Genomic DNA, 19,961 nt, shown 5'->3' with positions numbered 1-19,961 from the left:
AAGAACATTCTTCTCGTCATTGGCATGGTCTGAGTATAAAGTCTTTGTGATATACACTGCAAATATTCTTCCAGTCTGTCACTTGTCTTTTAGTTTTTATAGGTACTATTTTGTCATGCAGAAGTTAAATTATCTCTGCAACCAAATTTGTCATTTTTTTATGCTTCTGGGTTTTATATATTACTTAATAAGTCCTTTCACACAAAGTAAATGAAATGCTTTCTAGTATTTTTCTTCTTTTATAAATGCTTTGTTTTACATTTTAACCATCTAGATTTATTTCAGGGAATGGTGTGAGATATGGGTCTGTCATTTTTTTTTAAAGGGGTAATTAATTGCTCCAACACAATTTATGACACTCCTCTCCTTGAATGCAACTTATTATCTCTCTAGAATTATCAGATATTCCTAGCACAAAGAATTGAGGCAAGTGGAAATATTATATAAGCAATCAACATCTGTAGTATCCTCAGAAACAAATGATAGGAAGGTATCATCCTCCACACTCCCAGGATCTAAACAATAACCTATTGGCTCCCTCACCCAATTTTGATAATTTTATTCTTAGGAAAAACAATAATGTACTTACTACAGAATTGGTTAGCTTCTATATTACTAAATTAATTATAATAATTAGTAAATCATCTCCCCCATGCCTCAAAGATAGCAATCAAAATTGCTTTTCATTAGAAAAAGAGGTCAAGTCACCCTTGTTAGCTGGGGTGTACTGTAAATGGTATAACAGTCCCATGAATAATTCATGAAGGAGTTAACACAGACATGTAGAAAAGAAAGAGCTAATCAACACAGTAGACAACATACACCCACTTCAGAAACGTTTCTGGTTGCTCAACAACCAACTCAGTTTTATTTTTAAAAGTCTTATGGATCTAAAAGAAAAACAGTTCTTCCCTCATAAGAGGTACAAAAATAACCACAATTTCCCAGTGCAACTTGATATCTAAAGTGAAGTATTTCAAAAGTCTATATTAATATGTGACTTCGCTTGATATATTCTTGTCCTCACTACAAAATTAGAAAAAGGTTAAATTAAAATGTCAAATGTACTTTTTTAAAGTTCTATTTCTTAAGTGCAATGCATAAATTAAAGTTAGACTTGCGCATATTATTTACCCAGATAATATATTTACAAAAACTAACTAAATACACGAGCATTCAATAGCCATAACCTGCTTTTCTTCAATAAGCAGTCTACCAGAGAATTCTTATTATACTTTTAAAAAATATATTGCAACCACAGCTGCTCCAACTGTCCTTCTCCAACTCTTTCTGAGATAAAGTACACTTCCTTTATTGTTTTGACACTGATCCTACTAAGGAAAAAGGCAACATCCTTTAAACCTTTGAGAGTCTGCAATTTTGTCACTAAGACTCTCACAGTCACTCTCATCATTTTAATTAGAGTGATTTAGTTTTTTATTCTAACCCCATCTGCAAAAAGAACAATTAAGAAATAGTATCAACATTCTAAACATGGATGTGAAGGCAATAATATTTTATGCCAGACAATGACTCTAAGAATTTGTAAGAATGTTCAGACTACTAAAAAAAATCATTAAATCTGTTAGTTGAGCTGACGTACAAGGTGCAAAAGGGTTCCTATCTTGATAAACATCAAGTTCAATCTGCCTTAGAATAAAAAGTATTTCCTGGCAGAACCGACATTCAAGAATGAAGGATGGACACCATGTTGGTAACAATATTGTCACTGGACAGAGTGAGAGTATGGGTGTACACCGGAGGGTAGGGTGTAAAGGTGTGAATAAGGAGTAGAAGGGGAAACTTCAATAGATATTAAATCTGTATCCGTTGTATTTTTAAAGCAACACAGAAAAAAAAAAGTTCTAAAAACCATGTTAAGATTTTAAACAAAAGTCTGCAAATTTATAAAACAATTATTTCTGCATTTTGTCATATCTTTGGAGGTAACAAGGGAAAAGGAGTAAAATGATTAACCAAAGAAATAAAACTTAAAATAATAAGAAAGGAAAAACATGGCTAGAGCCATGTTGCTTTTAAAATCCATACTTCAATGACCTGCCTCTATTAAGCCAAATGCCATAGAGGCAGGTATATTTTTCAGGTTCTTGAGTAACAGCTATTTCCCATAAATCTTTACATGGTAACTAATCAAATTAAACAAACACATACTCTTTAAAAAAAAGTAAAGCAAAATGGACCCCCAAATTAGATAATTTTGTGAGGAAGAGCCCCAATGTATGGCTGCAGCCCTTTAGTGTTTAGGCTGCCCTGAAGAGCGAGGCCTCCCTCTATGAAGAGTTTGTGCTGCAGGTGATTAGCACTGATCACTTCTGGTAGTATACCTGACGAAGGCCAAAAGACCATTCATCAAGGGGAAGAGACAGGTAAAATTATTTGTTCATTTCCAGTTGCTATTTAAGGCTCCAAGATTATCACATATTTAGCAAAGTCAAAAATCTAAGGAACCGCTGAGATCCTCACACTCTATTTTATCCTTTCAAATCAGGATAGAGGCATCTTTGTTTTTCTTAAAAATCATATACTATATGGTATTACTTTATAATTAAAAAGCCTTTAAGTAAGCTCACTTTTAAGAAAAATAGTCAATTGTAAATTCCATAACAAATCACCATTGGGTCTTTTTAATATAAATTTATTGCAAAGAAACAAGGAAAGACACATTATATACTTATTTTATTTACATGAACATTTTTAGTAAAAGTCTAGGTATTAGAAAGTTGTCCCCAAAAATATAAAATGTTGCAGAGATTTTACCATGATGTAGGAACAGTCCCACATTCTAAGAAAACTAAGAGCACACAGGAGTTTCACAATGTGTTTTAAAACACCCTCATTAATGTCTTCTTTGTTGTTTTGTAGTTTAAGTATTTCAGTTGATAAACCAGCTTGCCAAAATTTGCTTCAACAAAAGAGTAAACTGCTTGGGGAAAAAAAAATAAATAAATAAAAAAGGAGGCAAACAGACTTCAGTAAGCCAATATGTTGTGCTGCATACAGCCAGCATTTGCCCTGTAAAATATATGCTTCTCAGTATGCAGATTGTGTAATCCCTTTAAGTAACAATTACTAAGTTAAACAATGCAATCTGTCCACTGGCAAGAAGACGTGTGCTATGCTGTGGATTAGGAGATTCCATCAGGAGATGAACTCAGCTTCCAGCCCTGAGGCTAGTAAAGACTGAACACATTCCAAAACACATTCCAGACAGGACACAGCCAGACAGACAGTCTCAGGTGTGGTGAGAGAGGAGCATCTGCTCCACTCAAGATTATACCTTGCAAACCAATTCAAGGAGATTGCCCAGCATCACTTGCAAGGGTAACAGGTGCACCTTGAACATAAAAGAAAATGCTTTGAAAATGTTCTGGCTAAAAAACCTGTTAATCAGGAAAAGAGCAAAACAGTGCTAGACCTATGGAAATTCTACTTTCCAACTTATTCATAAATACCCTTCCCACTGACTTCAATTTATGCAGAAAATACATACTTCATATATTAAAAAACATTGTCCAGTCTTTTCAACTTAATTTTAAATGTATGTTTATCGTATATTTCCGACATAGAAAAATAAAGAAAATATATTCATATATGAACTGTTTGCCATGATTTAACATATATAAACATTCTGCCATATTTTCATCAATCTTTCTTCATAATATGCTATAATGTATTAGACACATAGCTAAATTCCCATACTTCCTTTTTTCTCCAAGGATAACTTCTTTTTTGAAGTTGAGAAGTATCCTGCCAACACATTTTTAGATTTTACTATACATATGTACACAGATATTCATAAAAAATATATGTTGAATTGCTTTGCATATCAATTTCCAAAAAAACAACTGCAAAAAATCAAAAGAAAAATGAGCAACCCAATACAAAATGGCCGTAAGATATGAAGAGATCTTTGATTAAAAGTGAAAAACAAATGGCCAATATTATGAAAAAATATTCATTCTCATTAGTAATCAGGAAATCCACATTAAAATGGCAAGATACCATTTCATACCCAAAATACTGGAAACATTTTAAAGCATTACTTATTCAACATCATAGAGTATGTCAACAATAAAATTAATATAGTTGGGGCATTTATGCCAATAATCTATTTCTAAAATATGAACGGCACAGATATGTCAAATAGTGACTAAACTCTCCATTCATATCCAGTGACATAAACATAATTTACCATTCACTGTGTTTTTTTATGTACAGTATTCTTTGGCATCATTTTGTATGAAAACATATGATAGCATTAAGTTTAACTTAGCTAGTAAATGTTAAATTAATGCAAGAAATATTTTACTATTCAACTCTGCATAGAAGTCAGTTTTAAAACCATTAAGAAAATAAAGTTATTCTTGTAATTTTTCCAAAGTAGACACTGCTAAAAACACAACTTGAGAAATATATGATGTTAAATTTTTCTTTCTGACATGCAAACCCTAATCAAAGTTTTGAGTCTCTGCGTCTATCATTCTCAGACACTAAATTTAAATAGTTTCTAGTAATCTGAAAGCTACCCGACCAACACTGGCTAAATGAAATTGTACTTTAATCCAATAATGAGTCCACAACTGGAGAAACATAATGTCTCCAATATGTTATTCACACAACTCCCCATAAGGACGGACCTCTGGAAAATTATACACAAGACTTTCCTATAAAAGAAAAATGGGTATTTCCTTTGTACCTTAGGAGAAGACGATGGAAGGGAAGAACCATAGTTCAGGCCATCACCACAAGAACTGCCATGAAGAGATAAAATAGAGGTTTGAGTAGAGTAGATGCTGTCATTATCAGGAGAGTATTGAGACTCGAATGTGGATTCATCTACTAAGTCAGCATCATTTGTGTCCACCTAGAAATAAAACAATAATGTTAGCTGGGAATTCTGTTCTATTACATATATGACAAACTCCACTTGAGACTAAACGGCAAACTGGTAACATTCTTTTATCTATTATATTTTCTGTATGCCCTCTTCACCCTCAACAGAGACTGCTAATGCAGCAGAAAAAGGAAAAATAGCCCACCTGCAGTAGAAAGTGCTGGCATACAAAGTTATTTTATTTCATCAATAAAAGGGCTAAAGGCAACAATTAACAAAGGGCCTGGATCAAGTCTAAGTTTAAACAGTTCCATAGTTAAGTAAAATATTTACTTTCTTCCAGTTCCCACGCCCAACTCTTATAATTTTATAATAAAATTATGTCATAATTTTTCCTAGTCAACTAAAATAAACTGTTATTCAACGAGGCAGCTAGGCAATTATATATTTGTAAGCCACACTAAAACTATATATTTTGTTTAAATTATCTTGAACTAGATTTTAAAACCATTCAAGTTGCAGAAACCAAAAAGAAAATCTGTGATTTCATGCTAAAATTATACTAACAAACAAGGGGCCTAATTATGATCTGGTTATGGTGAAGCTTTAAGTTATAAACTTGTTAGAAAATGCATAAAGAGTGAGATAGAGAATTTCACTACATATGCTCTAATAATCCTATTGCTGTCTTCTGTCACAGAGTCAAGATTAATATTTAAATCAAGATGAGCTTGAAGTTCTTTTTGCAATTCACTCAAAGTCATACCTCAGAATAGGCAGAACTGACATATATACTACCTTTCTCTGATATTACCAGCATTTTCTGTCTATCTTGGCAAAATCCCATATGTTCTATTTTTTTTTCTTTTTTCTTTTTTTTTGTAATTTCAACGTATTGTTTAGCCAGGAGAAGTTAGAAGAATTGTAGCATTGTATCAGGTCACGTTCTTACAAAAAAACTATTAAAAATACCTGTGGGCCATTTTGAAATGATTTTCTCTTCAAATATATTTCATAGGCCTAATAATTTAAATACATGTTCAAATTCACTAATGAGTCACTATGTGGAGGTTGACCCTTACAAATATACATAACATACAACAATCTAGATAGATGGTATTAACTAAGCCTTGTGTCATAGATTACAATACATATTTAAGTAACATTAATGAGAGAATACCTCAATATAATTTGTATGTATACTGCTGGTATCTTAGGATCTTAGGAGAGACATTAACAATCAATTCATTTATTTACCGTAGAGATAAAACACTAAGAGTCAAAGAAGTTGAGTGACCAGTCCAAGATTACTTAGCTGGCTAGGGAGAAGACCCAGGATGCATACTACCATTATAAGATGCCAAGCTCACATAAAAGTGGAACTAATCTGCCTTTTGATTGGTATCCATTTAAGGAGGTTCAAGGAAGCCATGTAAACTCCAGAGAATATTTCTTCATCGGTACTTTAGAAACAATCATATATAGTATTTGTATCCTGCGACATTTCAAAAAGTATTTGCTATGGCTGGGTATTATTTAACACCACAGTACCTTACGTAATTTGTTGTATATACTAAGCTCTCTAGTTTTGAAGTGCTAACATAATACTCCCGGAGAGCAGGGCCATACGTTACCTGGTATGTTAAGTATTCCAGTGTGAAATTGTTGCATTTATTATAACACATACAAAAACTTCTCAAATAGCTATTTCAAGAGCTTGCAATTTAAAAATATTAACGAAAGGAATCGTCTCCCCCAAAATTAGAATCAGCAAATTGTATATATAGTCAAAGAAATAATTCACTCTGTTTTAAAGCAAGATGTGTGCAGTTATAAATACATAATGAAGAATTTAACAGGTTTTAAACCTTTCTCCAGTCTAATGAAACTAAAACAAGTATTTAAAAAACAAGTATATTCCTTTTTAGCAACAGTGCACAATGTCTGCCCCACAAAAAAAACGTTGAGTAAGGAACCTAGCTCTAATAGTAGGGGTAATGTGAACAGGATGTACAATTTGTTGTATTTATATTGAGTAAATGTCATATGTATATTTATGCTTGGTATTTAGCTTTATCCTTTAGTTATTGATATAGCATTGTACCCTCTACCAGAAAAAAAAGTTTCTTAAGGGCAGAGTGGCTCCAAATACTTTTATTCCAATGGATACTATTTTAAACATCAAAAAGAAATGAAATTTTAATTTATAATTTTTCTGGCAAATCAGTATATTTACATATATGTATTTATAGAAAACATGAGGTTTACCTTTCCTTAAAACTGTGGTGTTCTTAATAACTGAACCAATTCATATGATTTTCAGACTATAAATATCTAATGGAAAAAAGATACCTATTACCTCATTAAATAGAGCCAAAACAGTGCTTTGTGACTGAATACTGAACACAGTTAAAGAATGCCTAGAGATATCTAAGCGTGAAATTGGAGCAAACAAAAGCTCCACCAACTTTAGGTATGGCACAAAGACTGACTCTACACACTGCTACAATGCAATGTTAATTAAATTTTCCTCACAAATGTTTTTCATATTTACTGTGGTTTTTCTTCCCATTTTCAACTATGAGAACTAAGTTGGAGAAAACATGTTTATCTTTCCAAAATATAATAATGAACAAAGAATATAGTAGATTTCTTCAGAATATTTTGAAAGGCAAAGTAAGACACATCAGGTTTCTGAAAGAAAGCTTGGTAAGTCATAGCCACTAACCAGAGCCAAGTCAGCCCTAAAGAGGGGTTTGTCAGCGAGCCCTTCTTCCTCACAGGAGTGTGGTGGGTAGAGAAAGGAATCCTCCTTAGCAGAAACATAACCTTCTTCTGGTGAAAGCTGTGGGGAAAATGGTATTCAAGGAAAAGAGAGAGAACAGCAAAGAAGAAAGAAAATGGAAAAGAAAGGTAAAGGCAGGAAAAGTGAGGGGGGGAAGAGAAAGAAATTGGAAAGTTTTCAAATGATATGACTTCAACATAGAATGTAAGTATAAAATCTGATATTCATATTTAACATTCATTTGATAAGACACAATGAGGATTATTTACTCTAATATAAAAATCACCTGTTGGATGAGAATCCCTTTCTACTAATTTTTCATTCTTCTTGTAAGATTATTTTTTAAATGAATGAATTTTAATATTCTAATAATCTTCTGGTTCTTTTTATCTGCAAAATATTCTGGCCAAACAATGACTTCCTAATATAGAAATGAAGCAACTTTTAGGTATTAAGAAATAAAAGAAGTTGCAGAAAAACAAATATTAAAAAGAAATATCAACTTCAGTCATCCCCCTACAAGAATATTATTTTAAAGAATTCAATTTACTTGAAAAGGAATGTTAGTGAACTCTACAGTGAACTCAATTTAGCATGGCTTATAAAACAAAACAAAACAAAAACCAAATCTCTACATGTCCACAGTCTGCTTAACTTGCAGTTTAGAGAGATTATATTCCAAACTTGGTCACACTGACAGAAAAGCTACCACATTTATTCCACTCTCAGATGAAATGGGCTAAAATATTTAGATAATCAGCCTGCCTACATCACCTGGTATCAGTAAAACATACAGAAGAAGCATTATAGGGGAAAAAACCGTTTTTCTTCTCTGCCCATATATGTGAGCTTAACATATATTAAGCCTCTATCATATTTTGCAATGCGTACTGAATTTAAAATATCAAATACTGTCATAAAAGAAATTTATTTTGGAACTATACAGAAAAAAAAAGACTGCTTCTGAATAACTGGTATGGTTTCACCTTAAGGACAGTAAAAATAAAAGGTATATTGAGTCATATTTGCCATTTCTCTATGTCCAACAGAAAGACCAGAACCAAATTTATAATCCAATCTCAAAAATACATAGAGTCCCTGATAGCCTATCTTTATTCTTACATTCCCGTCCATAGTGCTCTTTTGTCATGATTTTTACAAGCCTGGTTCGATTTCAGATTGGATTACCATATTCTTCAATCATCTTGCCCTCCTTCTCTTTCTTTTTTCATAAATACATTTTAATAGGCTACTGAAATCATTTGTGAACTAAAAAGTGGTGCATAAAACTTTAACTGACACTTAAAATACATTGACAAAGCTTACTGTTTTAACAAATTCTTTCACAAAAATCAACAAACTCATATTGCTACTTATGAAACTATATTTATGTGTTTGCATTTTCTTAAGAAAATGTGTATCTGCTTTTTCACTTCAAACTATATTCACGTACTGGAAAACAACCCACAAATATTGAGAACATCTCTAATATTTAACGGCAATACAATAAGTGCATCTAATACAATATACTGCTTTATGTAGCACAGATTCATAAAGTTGTTTCTATTATTACAGTAATTTATGATTTGGGAGCTATTCCCTGCCAGGAGAGCCACAAACTGATGAACCCATTTTGGAAAGTTTAATTTCCTGCTCTGCAGTAATTAGACAGCAAATGTGTTGAAGTCAACTGAATTTAGCAACTTGAAGTCACTCTGACAGAGATTCTACTTTATTCCACTGTGATTAAAGATTTTGTTGTTAATGCTATTAATTTATCTAATACCCCACTACATTGGTATAGATATTGTAAGCCATATTCCTTTTAACATATTTGATTTTGCATTCATCGTGACCTTATTATCAAATATAAAATGTCAAGGCTGGGCACGGTGGCTCACGCCTGTATTCCTAGCACTTCAGGAGGCTGAGTGGGGGGGCAGGGGGGGATCACTGGAGGTCAGGAGTTTGAGACCAGCCCGGCCAACTTGGTGAAACTCTTGTCTCCACTAAAAATACAAAAATTAGCCAGCCATGGTTGTTGTGTCCCAGCAACTCAGGAGGCTGCAGCAGGAGAGTCGCTTGAACCTAGGAGGTGAAGATTGCTGTGAACCGAGATTTCGCCACTGCACTCCAGCCTGGGCAACAGAGCAAGACTCCATCAATCAATCAGTCAATCAGTCAATGTCAAAAGTGAACCAAAGACCAATAAGTTAGAAGTTTATTTATAAACTTCCTGGCTATTTTCTTTCTTTCTTTTTTAAAATATTACTCAAAATTAAATCTTTATACCCATGGAGCTAGTAATCACGTTGATGAAAAGTACTAAAAGTCATGATTCAGTCATGAGAACACCTAAAAGTAGTAAAGCTAAAAGTAGACCTATGAACCATTTTGCTTATAAAAGGAAGCAATAAAATCTGAATTCTTACGGGTAAAGGCTTAGCAACTCCTATTCTCACAGTTCCTGATGGTGCTCCCTTCAGTGCTTCTACAGCTTCCTCAAGACTGCTATTTTCCAAGTTAACATCATTTACAAACATGAGTCGGTCACCAGGAAGAAGTCGTCCATCCTTTTCAGCAATGCCGCCAGGCACCAAAGAACGAATTATAATCACAGTGCTTGCTGGATCAATTGGATCCTGACAGAAGGCAATAAAGAAAGAGGAGTCAGCTCATTTTACAAAGAAAATTCTTCTACAGGTCGTCCACTCTAAATTGTAAGGAATGAGTAACTGTTTCAAGTGTGTTTAAAAATTTTCATGCCAAAAAAATTTCATACAAAATTTCTAATTAATTATTTAGACAAAGATTATCTCCATTTTAGAGGGTTTAGGAAGAAGTCACCTTAAACAATGGCACTCTCACTTCCTAATATTCCTGAGTAGACCTCTTAAATTGTACAGATAACTTTAAAATTATAATTTTAACTTTGATAAGTTATCAAATTTTGTAACTATTATTGGAGGCCAGATGTTGGGTATACTAATTATTAACAAAAGCCCTTGTTAAACAGGGTGTTACTATACGGAACATCAACTCACTACTAGAATATAAGTGCACTGAAGGTAGGACACATTGTTTTGAAATGAAAGAACAGAGAGAGAGAGGCCATAAAGTATGTGGTACTGAAGTATTTTCAGACACACAGCAACCTTAATGTTTTAACAAGGCTCTAGAGTCAGGCCCTATGAACACAGCTTCCTGGAGTCATCTACGGTGGCTTTCTGATCCAGTGTAAGGAGCAACAGCTGCACTCCATCAGACAGGCTAACCATCTCCTTGCTTAGCCAAGAATGCAATGCAGACAGGGACACAAGGCCAACTTGACCAACTTAAGTATATTCATAAATTTTGTCAAATGATTGGAACAGCAGAAATATTAATTGGCATATCAGATTATACATTAGCATTCATGTTATAGACAAAAGAAATATCTACTTCTTTATGACTTATCATTAAAATATGAGTCACCAAATAAGTGCATGGAAGTAAAAATAATATAAACACTCCTCAAATAACAAAAAAAAAAAACCCACTATGATATTCCTAAAATGTGTATTCCAATTCTCAAGAGGTGAAATAAAAATAGCTCAATGAACTCAATATTAAAAGAAATCCTTTATGATAATCAATGAATCATATAAATCACTATTGTGAAAGACTGACTGGAAAAAAGAAATTGTCTTTGATGGCTGTAAACTATCATCATCTGCTTTTTCTTTGATAGCAACAATATGCCTTTAGTATACAGCATCTTTAAAAAAAAATTGTTAAAAGCAGTATATACTTACCTGATAATCTAAAATGCTAAAACCAAGTCCTTTGCTCCCTTTCTCCAGCTCTATGTGCTGAATGCCAGCCTCCCACATGGCCAAAGGTGCTTGAACCTCCTCTGTACTCTGATCCGCATCAGTCATCGCCAGCACTGGATCCTCTGTCTCTGATGACCCGATGAACTCACCTAGATCTACATGAGGCTGGATAACATCAGACAGCTCTTATTTCAGAGGCATTACATTTGCTGACACACATACCAGCACTACAAGAAAAGGGGTATTCCCAGCGCCTGTCCAGAACAAAACATCCTCAAACAAGAGTAGCAACAGCTTTTCATGAAACCTTTAGGAATTAAGGTACTAATTATTGAAAGCTGTTAAAAAGGAAGAAATACCTAAGTTTTAACAAACATTAAAAATATATGATTCAATGGTTTATGAAAATATGCAATGTTACATCTCGACAGCACGACTGTGGGTGACTGTCACTTCTTTCGTCAGTGTTTCAATCATCTCTACAGTCAGAAAAAAATGTAAACCCATTTTGATATTAAATAAAAGGAATTCTTAAGATAATTAAAAACAAGAGAAAATGGATATATACAAAAGTTATATACTCTATGCAAATAAGAGTTCTAAAATGCTGTGACTTGTGCACATGGTTATTTCATTAACAAATTAACATACACAGTGGCAAAACATAAGATTTGAAACCAGATTTGCCCCAGCTTGAAGCAGCTTGAATATTTAAAATCTGAGTTACATTGAGCAATGTTCATAACCTGGGCCCCAGAGTTACCCATCTCATAGAATTTTCTGAGGACTAAATGAAGTAACATTTATAAAGCATCTGAAAGAAATAGGGATTCAAAATGTTCGCTTCTTTCAGTAAAAATAAATTAAAGAATATAGGTTAATTCAAACTTTGTTCATCTATACGAACATAACTTAAAGATGTGTTTATGAGGATGAAATTCTAGTTTGTACAGTATCTTTGCTTCTAATCAATTATTGCACGGCCTAGGACCACAAATGCAAATGACGCCTATCTGCTTTATTGTAATAACCCCATTATACACATAAAAACATGGATGGATATATATAGGGTGCTAGACTTTGAGTGCTATAAAATTTGGAATTATGTTTCTTGTTCTACCCTATTCTAATCACCCATATGAATATTAAACTATGCATTTTATTCTTCAAATTTTTCAAAATTATTCCATTGTACTGATTCATTCAATATAATATAAATCAAATCCTAACATCATCTCTCAATATACCTTAAAGGAGATTTGATTAGACCACAAATTATGCAAAGTCCAAATTCTAACTTTAGGTATGTATTGTGTATCCTCAGAAAAGCTGATTAGCTCCATTTCTTGACATCATGATATCAATGAATGAAAAATAATAAACAAACAGGAAAATGTGACTTCCTGAATGTCACAGAGAATTATCTGACATGTAGCATTATGGACTCAAATTTACGGTATTTTAAAAGGACAGTATGTAAACAAGTAAGACCTATCCACACAGAAATGCTGTGTCCATCCATATTTTAGCCATTCACTAAGTGGTAACTGTGTGCCAGGCAGAGTTGGATAGGTTATTCAAAAATATTTTTTAAAACTTATGTACTATGTACACACTATTTATATACTTCAGTTTTCTCTTCTGCAAATGGAGATGAATATGAGCATCTACTTCATAGAAATACTGCAAGTAAATTAAACAAGTATGTAGTGTGCATTAATATCTAACATGATTACATAATCTTATTTAACCTTCAGGGCAACTTTTTGAGACAGGCATCATGACTGACATTTTACCAAGGAGAAAACTGAGGTTCAGAAAGATGAAGTGATTTACCCAATTTCCCACAGCTAGTGTCAAGTCTGATTCAAACCCAGATTTGTCTGACTTTAAATTCTATACTCCAAGCCATGGGCTATGTGAGTAAATCAAATACCTAATTAAAAAATGCTTAAAAATTTTTAAGTCATTTAGCCTTTCCATTATATATGTAGGTTAACCTCATGTATGCAAATCTGATACCTTTTCTGTTAGCTCAATATCACATAAGTCCAGGCTATCCAATTCTGATTGGGTGGTGGGTGGCACAGTTCGACGACAGCACACCATTGTCACTTCTATAGGCAATTCTTTTAAGATATTCACCACGTCTTGGTGATTTTCCCCAAGTAAAGTTATGCCATTTACCTGTGAAAAAAGATATATTGTCCAAGAAACAACACTTCATAATATGAACATTCTTTTGAACACCTTTTTTATTAAATATAAATTTTACTATAGTCATTACCATAGTTTACTGTGCTCAGAACTATAGTGAGACCTGTGGAAATACCATCTAAATTTATGTGCAAGTTTAGAGTATTGTTGGAATTACAGCTTCTAAAGCACTCAAAGAAAAACCACTAGCTTTCATTCATGTTTGATCTGCCAGTGTAGTGGTCTGGGAAAAAAAGACAATAAAAATACTTCCAAAGAATGAAAGGGACAAGGAGAAGAATATTATAAAACGTTGACATTTTATGTAATTATAAAGTAAAAAAAAAATTGGACAATGACATATATTGTATGCTAGTGTGTTTTGAAAAGTGAGGGAAAATAATATATTCAAACTTTCTTATTTATGCATTAAAAATACTGGCAGATTACAAAGAAGCAAATATGTTAGTAGTTACCTAATGAAGGGTGATGAGAACTGGATGAATGGGGACAGGAAGGAGACTCTTGGAAACATCCTTTATCTTTGTATTCTCTGTGATTTTAAACACGTGAATGTATTACTTATTCTAAAAATTAAATAAATGTTAAACAATTTTCAGACTGTTTTTATAGTTTTCTGAACCTAAATAAAAAATGGCGTGGAATTAGGTCTAAAGCTAAATGTACACACAGATACAAAATTTCTGCTTTGGGTTGTTTTCATCTGTAGATTTTTCTCAAGTCCCCTTTGGAGGGGAAATTTAAAATGAGAATTTATTCACCACATTAAGCCTCCTGCAACCTTTTCCACGTCTCGTTTAAGGAGGAGAAGGAACAGCATAGCTCCTTACTTCCAATAGCTCGTCTCCACTGAAAAGCTTCCCGCTGTGTCCAACAGGACCCTCTGGCAGAACAGATCGGATAAAATGATGTCCCACTGTTGCTTCCAGGCTTATCCCCAATCCACTGTTCTCACTAAACTTGCTCACATGGGCCACCTGAAAAGAAAAAAAAGAAACCATCACAATTTTTATATTCTTTCTTTTTATTTCTACTCATGCACACATTTTACGTTTTATGTTTACCTAAAAGTGGTCATCTTTCTCACAAAGCTTCAAAAACCATATGGTAAAAAACTGCAAAGCTTTGGGGCTTTTCCTTTGAAAGAGTACTGGTGTCTTTTGATTTCATGAACTAACAAACTGAACAGAAGCAGTGAGCTGCAAGCACCCATTACATAGGTCTCATTTGCTTCTCATAAATAGGTACAATTTTTCTCCTTGTTTCCCAAGTAGAAAAACGAGGTTCAGAAAAGTTACCATGACCAGAGTTGCACAGCTAGAAAAGGGTCTGAATCTAAACAAAGAACCTAGAACCACATTCCTGGTTTTATGCTGTATCCAGAGACAATGGTCTTTAAAAATGATCAAAGCTTAAAACAAAAGAATGAACTTCCAATTTCCTACTGTTAAATTAAATAATGAAGAATGTTAGAAAGCTGCTCGTTTTCACACAGAATCCAAAAAATATAATACTAAAATCAGAAGGTATGCCAAAGATGATCTACTTTATCCCTTTCATTTTATAGTTAAGGAAACTGAGGGATAAAAGGACTAAAAAAAGTTTCATTAAAAAGAGCTTTTTCAACTTTTAATGATAATGTGCAGAAGTCAGTTTCAGAGGCGATATCATCTGACTTTGAAATCTAATACTGGATGAAATCCTTCTCACTCCTGAAAACCCAATTTAGACATCACTTCCTCTGAGAATGTCCCATCCAATAATGTCCATTAGTCAGTACTGTTATACTACTTCCCTTATGATTTCATTTATGCTGTATCACTACATAGCAAAAAATTTGAAGTCAGATCTATGTCTTATTACCTTTATCTGACCACAGCCCATAAACAACTTAGTCCTTTTTCATTTATTGTACACTTTTGCCCTTGACAGATTACTAGGAATGCCACCAAGAAAGCATGAGCACAAAGGGTAGCTAAAAGTTCAGCCTCTGGATAAAGAAAATGTGGCACATATACACCATGGAATACTATATAGCCATAAAAAAGAATTAGTTCATGTCCTTTGCAGGGACATGGATGAAGCTAGAAGCCATCACTCTCAGCAAACTAACACAGGAACTTATGAGTGAGACCACCATATGTTCTCACTCTTAAGTGGGAGTTGAACAATTAGAACAAATGGACACAGGGAGGGGGACATTACACACCAGGGCCTGTAGCGGGGTGGGGACAAGGGGAGGGAGAGCATTAGGATAAATACCTAATGCATGCGGGTCTCAAAACCTAGATGATGGGTTGATAGGTGCAGCAAAACACCATGGCATGTGTATACCTATGTAACAAACCTGCACATTCTGCATTATGTATCCTAGAACTTAAAGTAAAATTAAAAAAAAAAAAGAAAAAGTTCAGTCTGAGCTCTGACGCCTATGACAAAAAGGCTAGTTAAAAGGTCTCCTTCATTATTCAGTTACCACCCAAAGAAATGCAGTCTCAGTTATGCACACCTGCCACATTAACCCTATCCCTCCATGAAAATAATTTCTGAAGTTTCATGTTAAATTAACCACTGTTAAGATGGACCTTAATGTATTTTTCCTTAAGTCAATTCAAAATGGTAGTAACAGCTATACTTACTCAATCCATATTTGACTGTTAATCATTTTGAATGTTTAAAAAAAAAGATTATAGCAAGGTGCAGTGGTGCATGCCTGTAATCCCAGCAATATGGGAGGCTGAGGCGGGCAGACTGCTGGAGTCCAGAAGTTCAAGACCAGCCTGGGCAACATGGCGAAACCCAGTCTCTACAAAAAATACAAAAATCAGTTGGGTGTGGTGCTGCATGCCTGTAGTCCAAGCTACTTGGAAGGCTGAGGTAGGAGAAGTTTGAGCCCTGGTGGTCAAGGCTGCAGTGAGCCATGACTGCACCACTGCACTCCAGCCTGGGTGACAGAGCGAGACCTTGTCTCAAAAAATGAGAAAAAAACCCCAGATGATTATGGTCACGAGGATTAAATCAAACACTAAGAACACTGCTGCTTGGCACAAAGTACTCTATAAATGCTAGTCATTAATATATGTCATCTGTTGTATCTTCTCCCTTCTAGTCCAGAGGCATACAAATTTACAAGAAATATGAAAAATTCTACCTAACATAGTATTTTATTCTTTCTTTTGAAATCCGTGAAATTTGCTGGTATGTATCTTAAGATTGATCATTTATATGAATTTTGTTAGACCTCCTTTTGGAATGGTAGATCACAATGGCTATGCTAGATATACAGGCTATTAATAAACATAAAACATTCACCACAGCATAAGAGGTATGAAAAGAAGTATGCAGAATTAACCTCTTCAGGAAGGTAAATACATAGGAGGGGAAAAGAAAGAGTAGAAAAGAGTCCTTTTACAATTTCGTTCATAAGTCATGATACATTTTGTTTTATTTTTAAATAAACTCATTCTATTTTCATTCTTTCTATAAATCATAGGTTTAAAAATCAGAAAAACCCTTCCTTGTGTCTATATTATTCATACTATTACTGGAAATATTAAAATACTGATAAAATACAAGTTTCAAAACTTCTATCCCATTTATTTCAGTTCCTTTGTTACTATATACCTTTTTCCAACCTAAATTTTTTTTATTACCTGAATCACCACATTAGGTTGTCTAAAAAAGTCCTGTACATTTGGTTCTTCTCTGGAACTCTAATGATTGCCTCTATTATTCCCTCAAACTGCCTGCTGAAATACAGTTACAAGTTGTAAATTACAGAAGGTAAGCTAACCCACCACTATTTCATAGTTAATTCCCATAATCCTTTGCCACTTTGTCAGCAGGACAGCTTCTTGTTTTCGTGCATCTTCTATTTCTTCTATCTCAGCTGACAGTAATGGATACCCTGAAATAGTCAAGGCAATTAAGTTAGTAGCAAACTACAAAAATCTCCATATCTTAACATCCTGTACCAAGGATTCTGTGATCAGATCCCATTGTATCAAATCAAATTCTTCGCCCAATATATGGGCTATTCTCATCTCCATAATTATTTTAATACTTCAATTAAGAACCCTATCATTTCTATGTTTGACACTACTCACTTTTAACAGATTTATTTTAAATCTTAACTATATTTCTATTAAAGTGTCCATGTATTATCTAATTTTTATTTAAAAGAATAAGGACTCTGAGTAGTTCCAGAATTCACTTTGTAGTCCTCTGCTAATGCTACAGTAAAAAGTGATGTCATCTTCAATGTTGTCTGTTTTATTTTCATTTAGTTCATCAGGGGGAAAAAGGACTAAGTTATTACTTCACAAAATCAAACAAATGAAATCAACAAACAATATATATAACTCCATGTACAATGAGAAAATATAAAGAAATAATAAACTAAAGCTATACATTAAAAGCCTATAATTGATATCTCAATAATTTACAAAAAGAGAAATTTTTAAAAGGAAAGAAAAACACTAAACAAATTATGTAAACAATACTGAATTTAAAATGCTTACCTAAAACAAGAAACTGGTTGAGAAATTTAAAGTCATAGTCAAAGATTTCCATATTTCATGACAGTTCCTACTCATAAGAGTTGTCTTTTTAAAATCTCTATTAGGCACTATTCTCTAAATTAAATTTCAATATCCTTTTTAGCTTTCAAATTTCAAAGTTAAAGAGTGTTAAAAAATTCAGATTTCTTATTAGTTGCCTCCTCTTTTAGTGGGAATATCCAGGAGCTTTCATTTCAGGCATATTTTGTAGATCTGTTATGCTTTAAGCGAATAAGATGATTCTGTTTTCTCCTTAAAAGACTAAACAATAAACTATAATTTCTTTTTTGGTTTGAAGACTAGCCTCCCCAAATAAGTGTTATTTTCTCAAAATTAAATTCAGTCCAGAGGTTAACAGATATCAAAGTACAGCTAGATAGAAGAAATATGTTCCAGTGTTTTTGTTTGTTTATTTGCTTGTTTTTAAATTAGATGAGGGATCTTGCTATGTTGCTCTCAAATTCCTGGTCTCAGTAACACTCCTGAGTAGCTGGGATTACACCAATAAGCCACCATGCTGAGCAATTCTAACATTATCGGGTGACTACAATTAACAAGTTATTGTATATTCTCTTTTTAAAATATTTTAATGATACATAATCATATATATTTATAGGGCATATATGATATTTTGATACATGCATACAATGTGTAATGATCAAATAAGGATAATTAGGATATCCATTTCCTCAAACATTTACTATACATTTTTTTGTGTTGGGAGCATTCCAAATCTTCTTCCTATTTTGATATATACAATAAGTTATTAATTATTGCCACTCTACTGTACTGTTGAACACTAGAACTTATTCTTTCTCTTTAACTATATTTTTGTACCCAGTAACCAATATCTCTTCATCCCATCCCTCCCCAAACTCTTCCAAGCCTCTGGTCATTCTACTCTCTATGTCCAGAAATCAAGTTTTTAAGACCCCACTTGTAAGTGAGATCATGCAGTATGTGTCTTTCTGTGCTTGGTTTATTTCACTTAACACAATGTCCTCCAGTTTCATCCCTGTTGTTACAAAAGAAAAAATTTCATTCTTTTTGTGGCTGAATGATATCCCATTGTGTATATATACCACACTTTCTTCATCCATTGTCCTGTTGATGGGCACTTTGGTTGCTTCCGTATCTTAGCCATAGTGAACAGAATGGCAATAAACATAGGGGTACAGATATTTCTTTGCTATACTGATTTCCTTTCTTTTGGATATATACCCAGAGTAGGATTGCTGGATCATACGGTAAACTGTTTTTTTTTTTTGGAACCTCCATATTGCTCTCCCCAGTGGCTGCACTAATTTACATTACCACCAACAGCATATGAGGGTTCCCCTTTCTCCGCATCCTTGTCAGCATTCATTATCGCTTGTCTTTTGGGTAAAAGCCATTTTAACTAGGGTTAGACGATATCTCATTGTAGTTTTGACTTGCATTTCTCTGATGATCAGTGATGAACATTTTTTCATATACCTATTGATCATTTGTATGTCTTCCTTTGAGGAATGTCTATTCAGATCTTTTGTGAATTTTTAATCAGATTATTTGTTTTTCTATTGAGTTTTTTGAGCTCTTTATATATTCTGGTTATTAATCAGATGGATAGCTTGAAAATATTTCTCCCATTCTTTGGGTTGTCTGTTCACATTGTTGATTGTTACCTTCGCTGTGCAGAAAAGCTTTTTAGCTTGATGTGATCCCATTTGTCCATTTTGGCTTTGGTTGCC

General features: G+C 33.5%; 1 protein-coding gene across 33 annotated transcripts in view; it reads right to left on the bottom strand.

Annotated features, from left to right (window-relative positions):
- Positions 1-19,961, bottom strand: part of MPDZ (multiple PDZ domain crumbs cell polarity complex component) — a 174,323-nt gene that overhangs the window by 74,132 nt on the left and 80,230 nt on the right. For 25 of the 33 annotated variants that reach the window (XM_045373236.3, XM_045373239.3, XM_074015764.1 and 22 more), the window contains 7 exons: positions 17,470-17,579; positions 14,503-14,649; positions 13,478-13,642; positions 11,435-11,620; positions 10,073-10,282; positions 7,584-7,700; positions 4,718-4,885 (listed from right to left, as the gene is read on the bottom strand). In XM_045373236.3, coding sequence (XP_045229171.2) covers positions 4,718-4,885; positions 7,584-7,700; positions 10,073-10,282; positions 11,435-11,620; positions 13,478-13,642; positions 14,503-14,649; positions 17,470-17,579 — 1,103 coding nt within the window. The remainder of the gene's footprint in view (positions 1-4,717; positions 4,886-7,583; positions 7,701-10,072; positions 10,283-11,434; positions 11,621-13,477; positions 13,643-14,502; positions 14,650-17,469; positions 17,580-19,961) is intronic. The other 8 variants (XM_074015756.1, XM_074015770.1, XM_074015768.1 and 5 more) reach the window with 1 other exon arrangement.

The sequence above is a fragment of the Macaca fascicularis genome, chromosome 15, assembly GCF_037993035.2.
Source record: "Macaca fascicularis isolate 582-1 chromosome 15, T2T-MFA8v1.1".
In the NCBI taxonomy this organism is placed as follows: domain Eukaryota; kingdom Metazoa; phylum Chordata; class Mammalia; order Primates; family Cercopithecidae; genus Macaca; species Macaca fascicularis.
The sequence above is the reverse complement of the archived record's forward strand: the minus strand, read 5'-3'. Positions and strand labels throughout refer to the sequence as shown.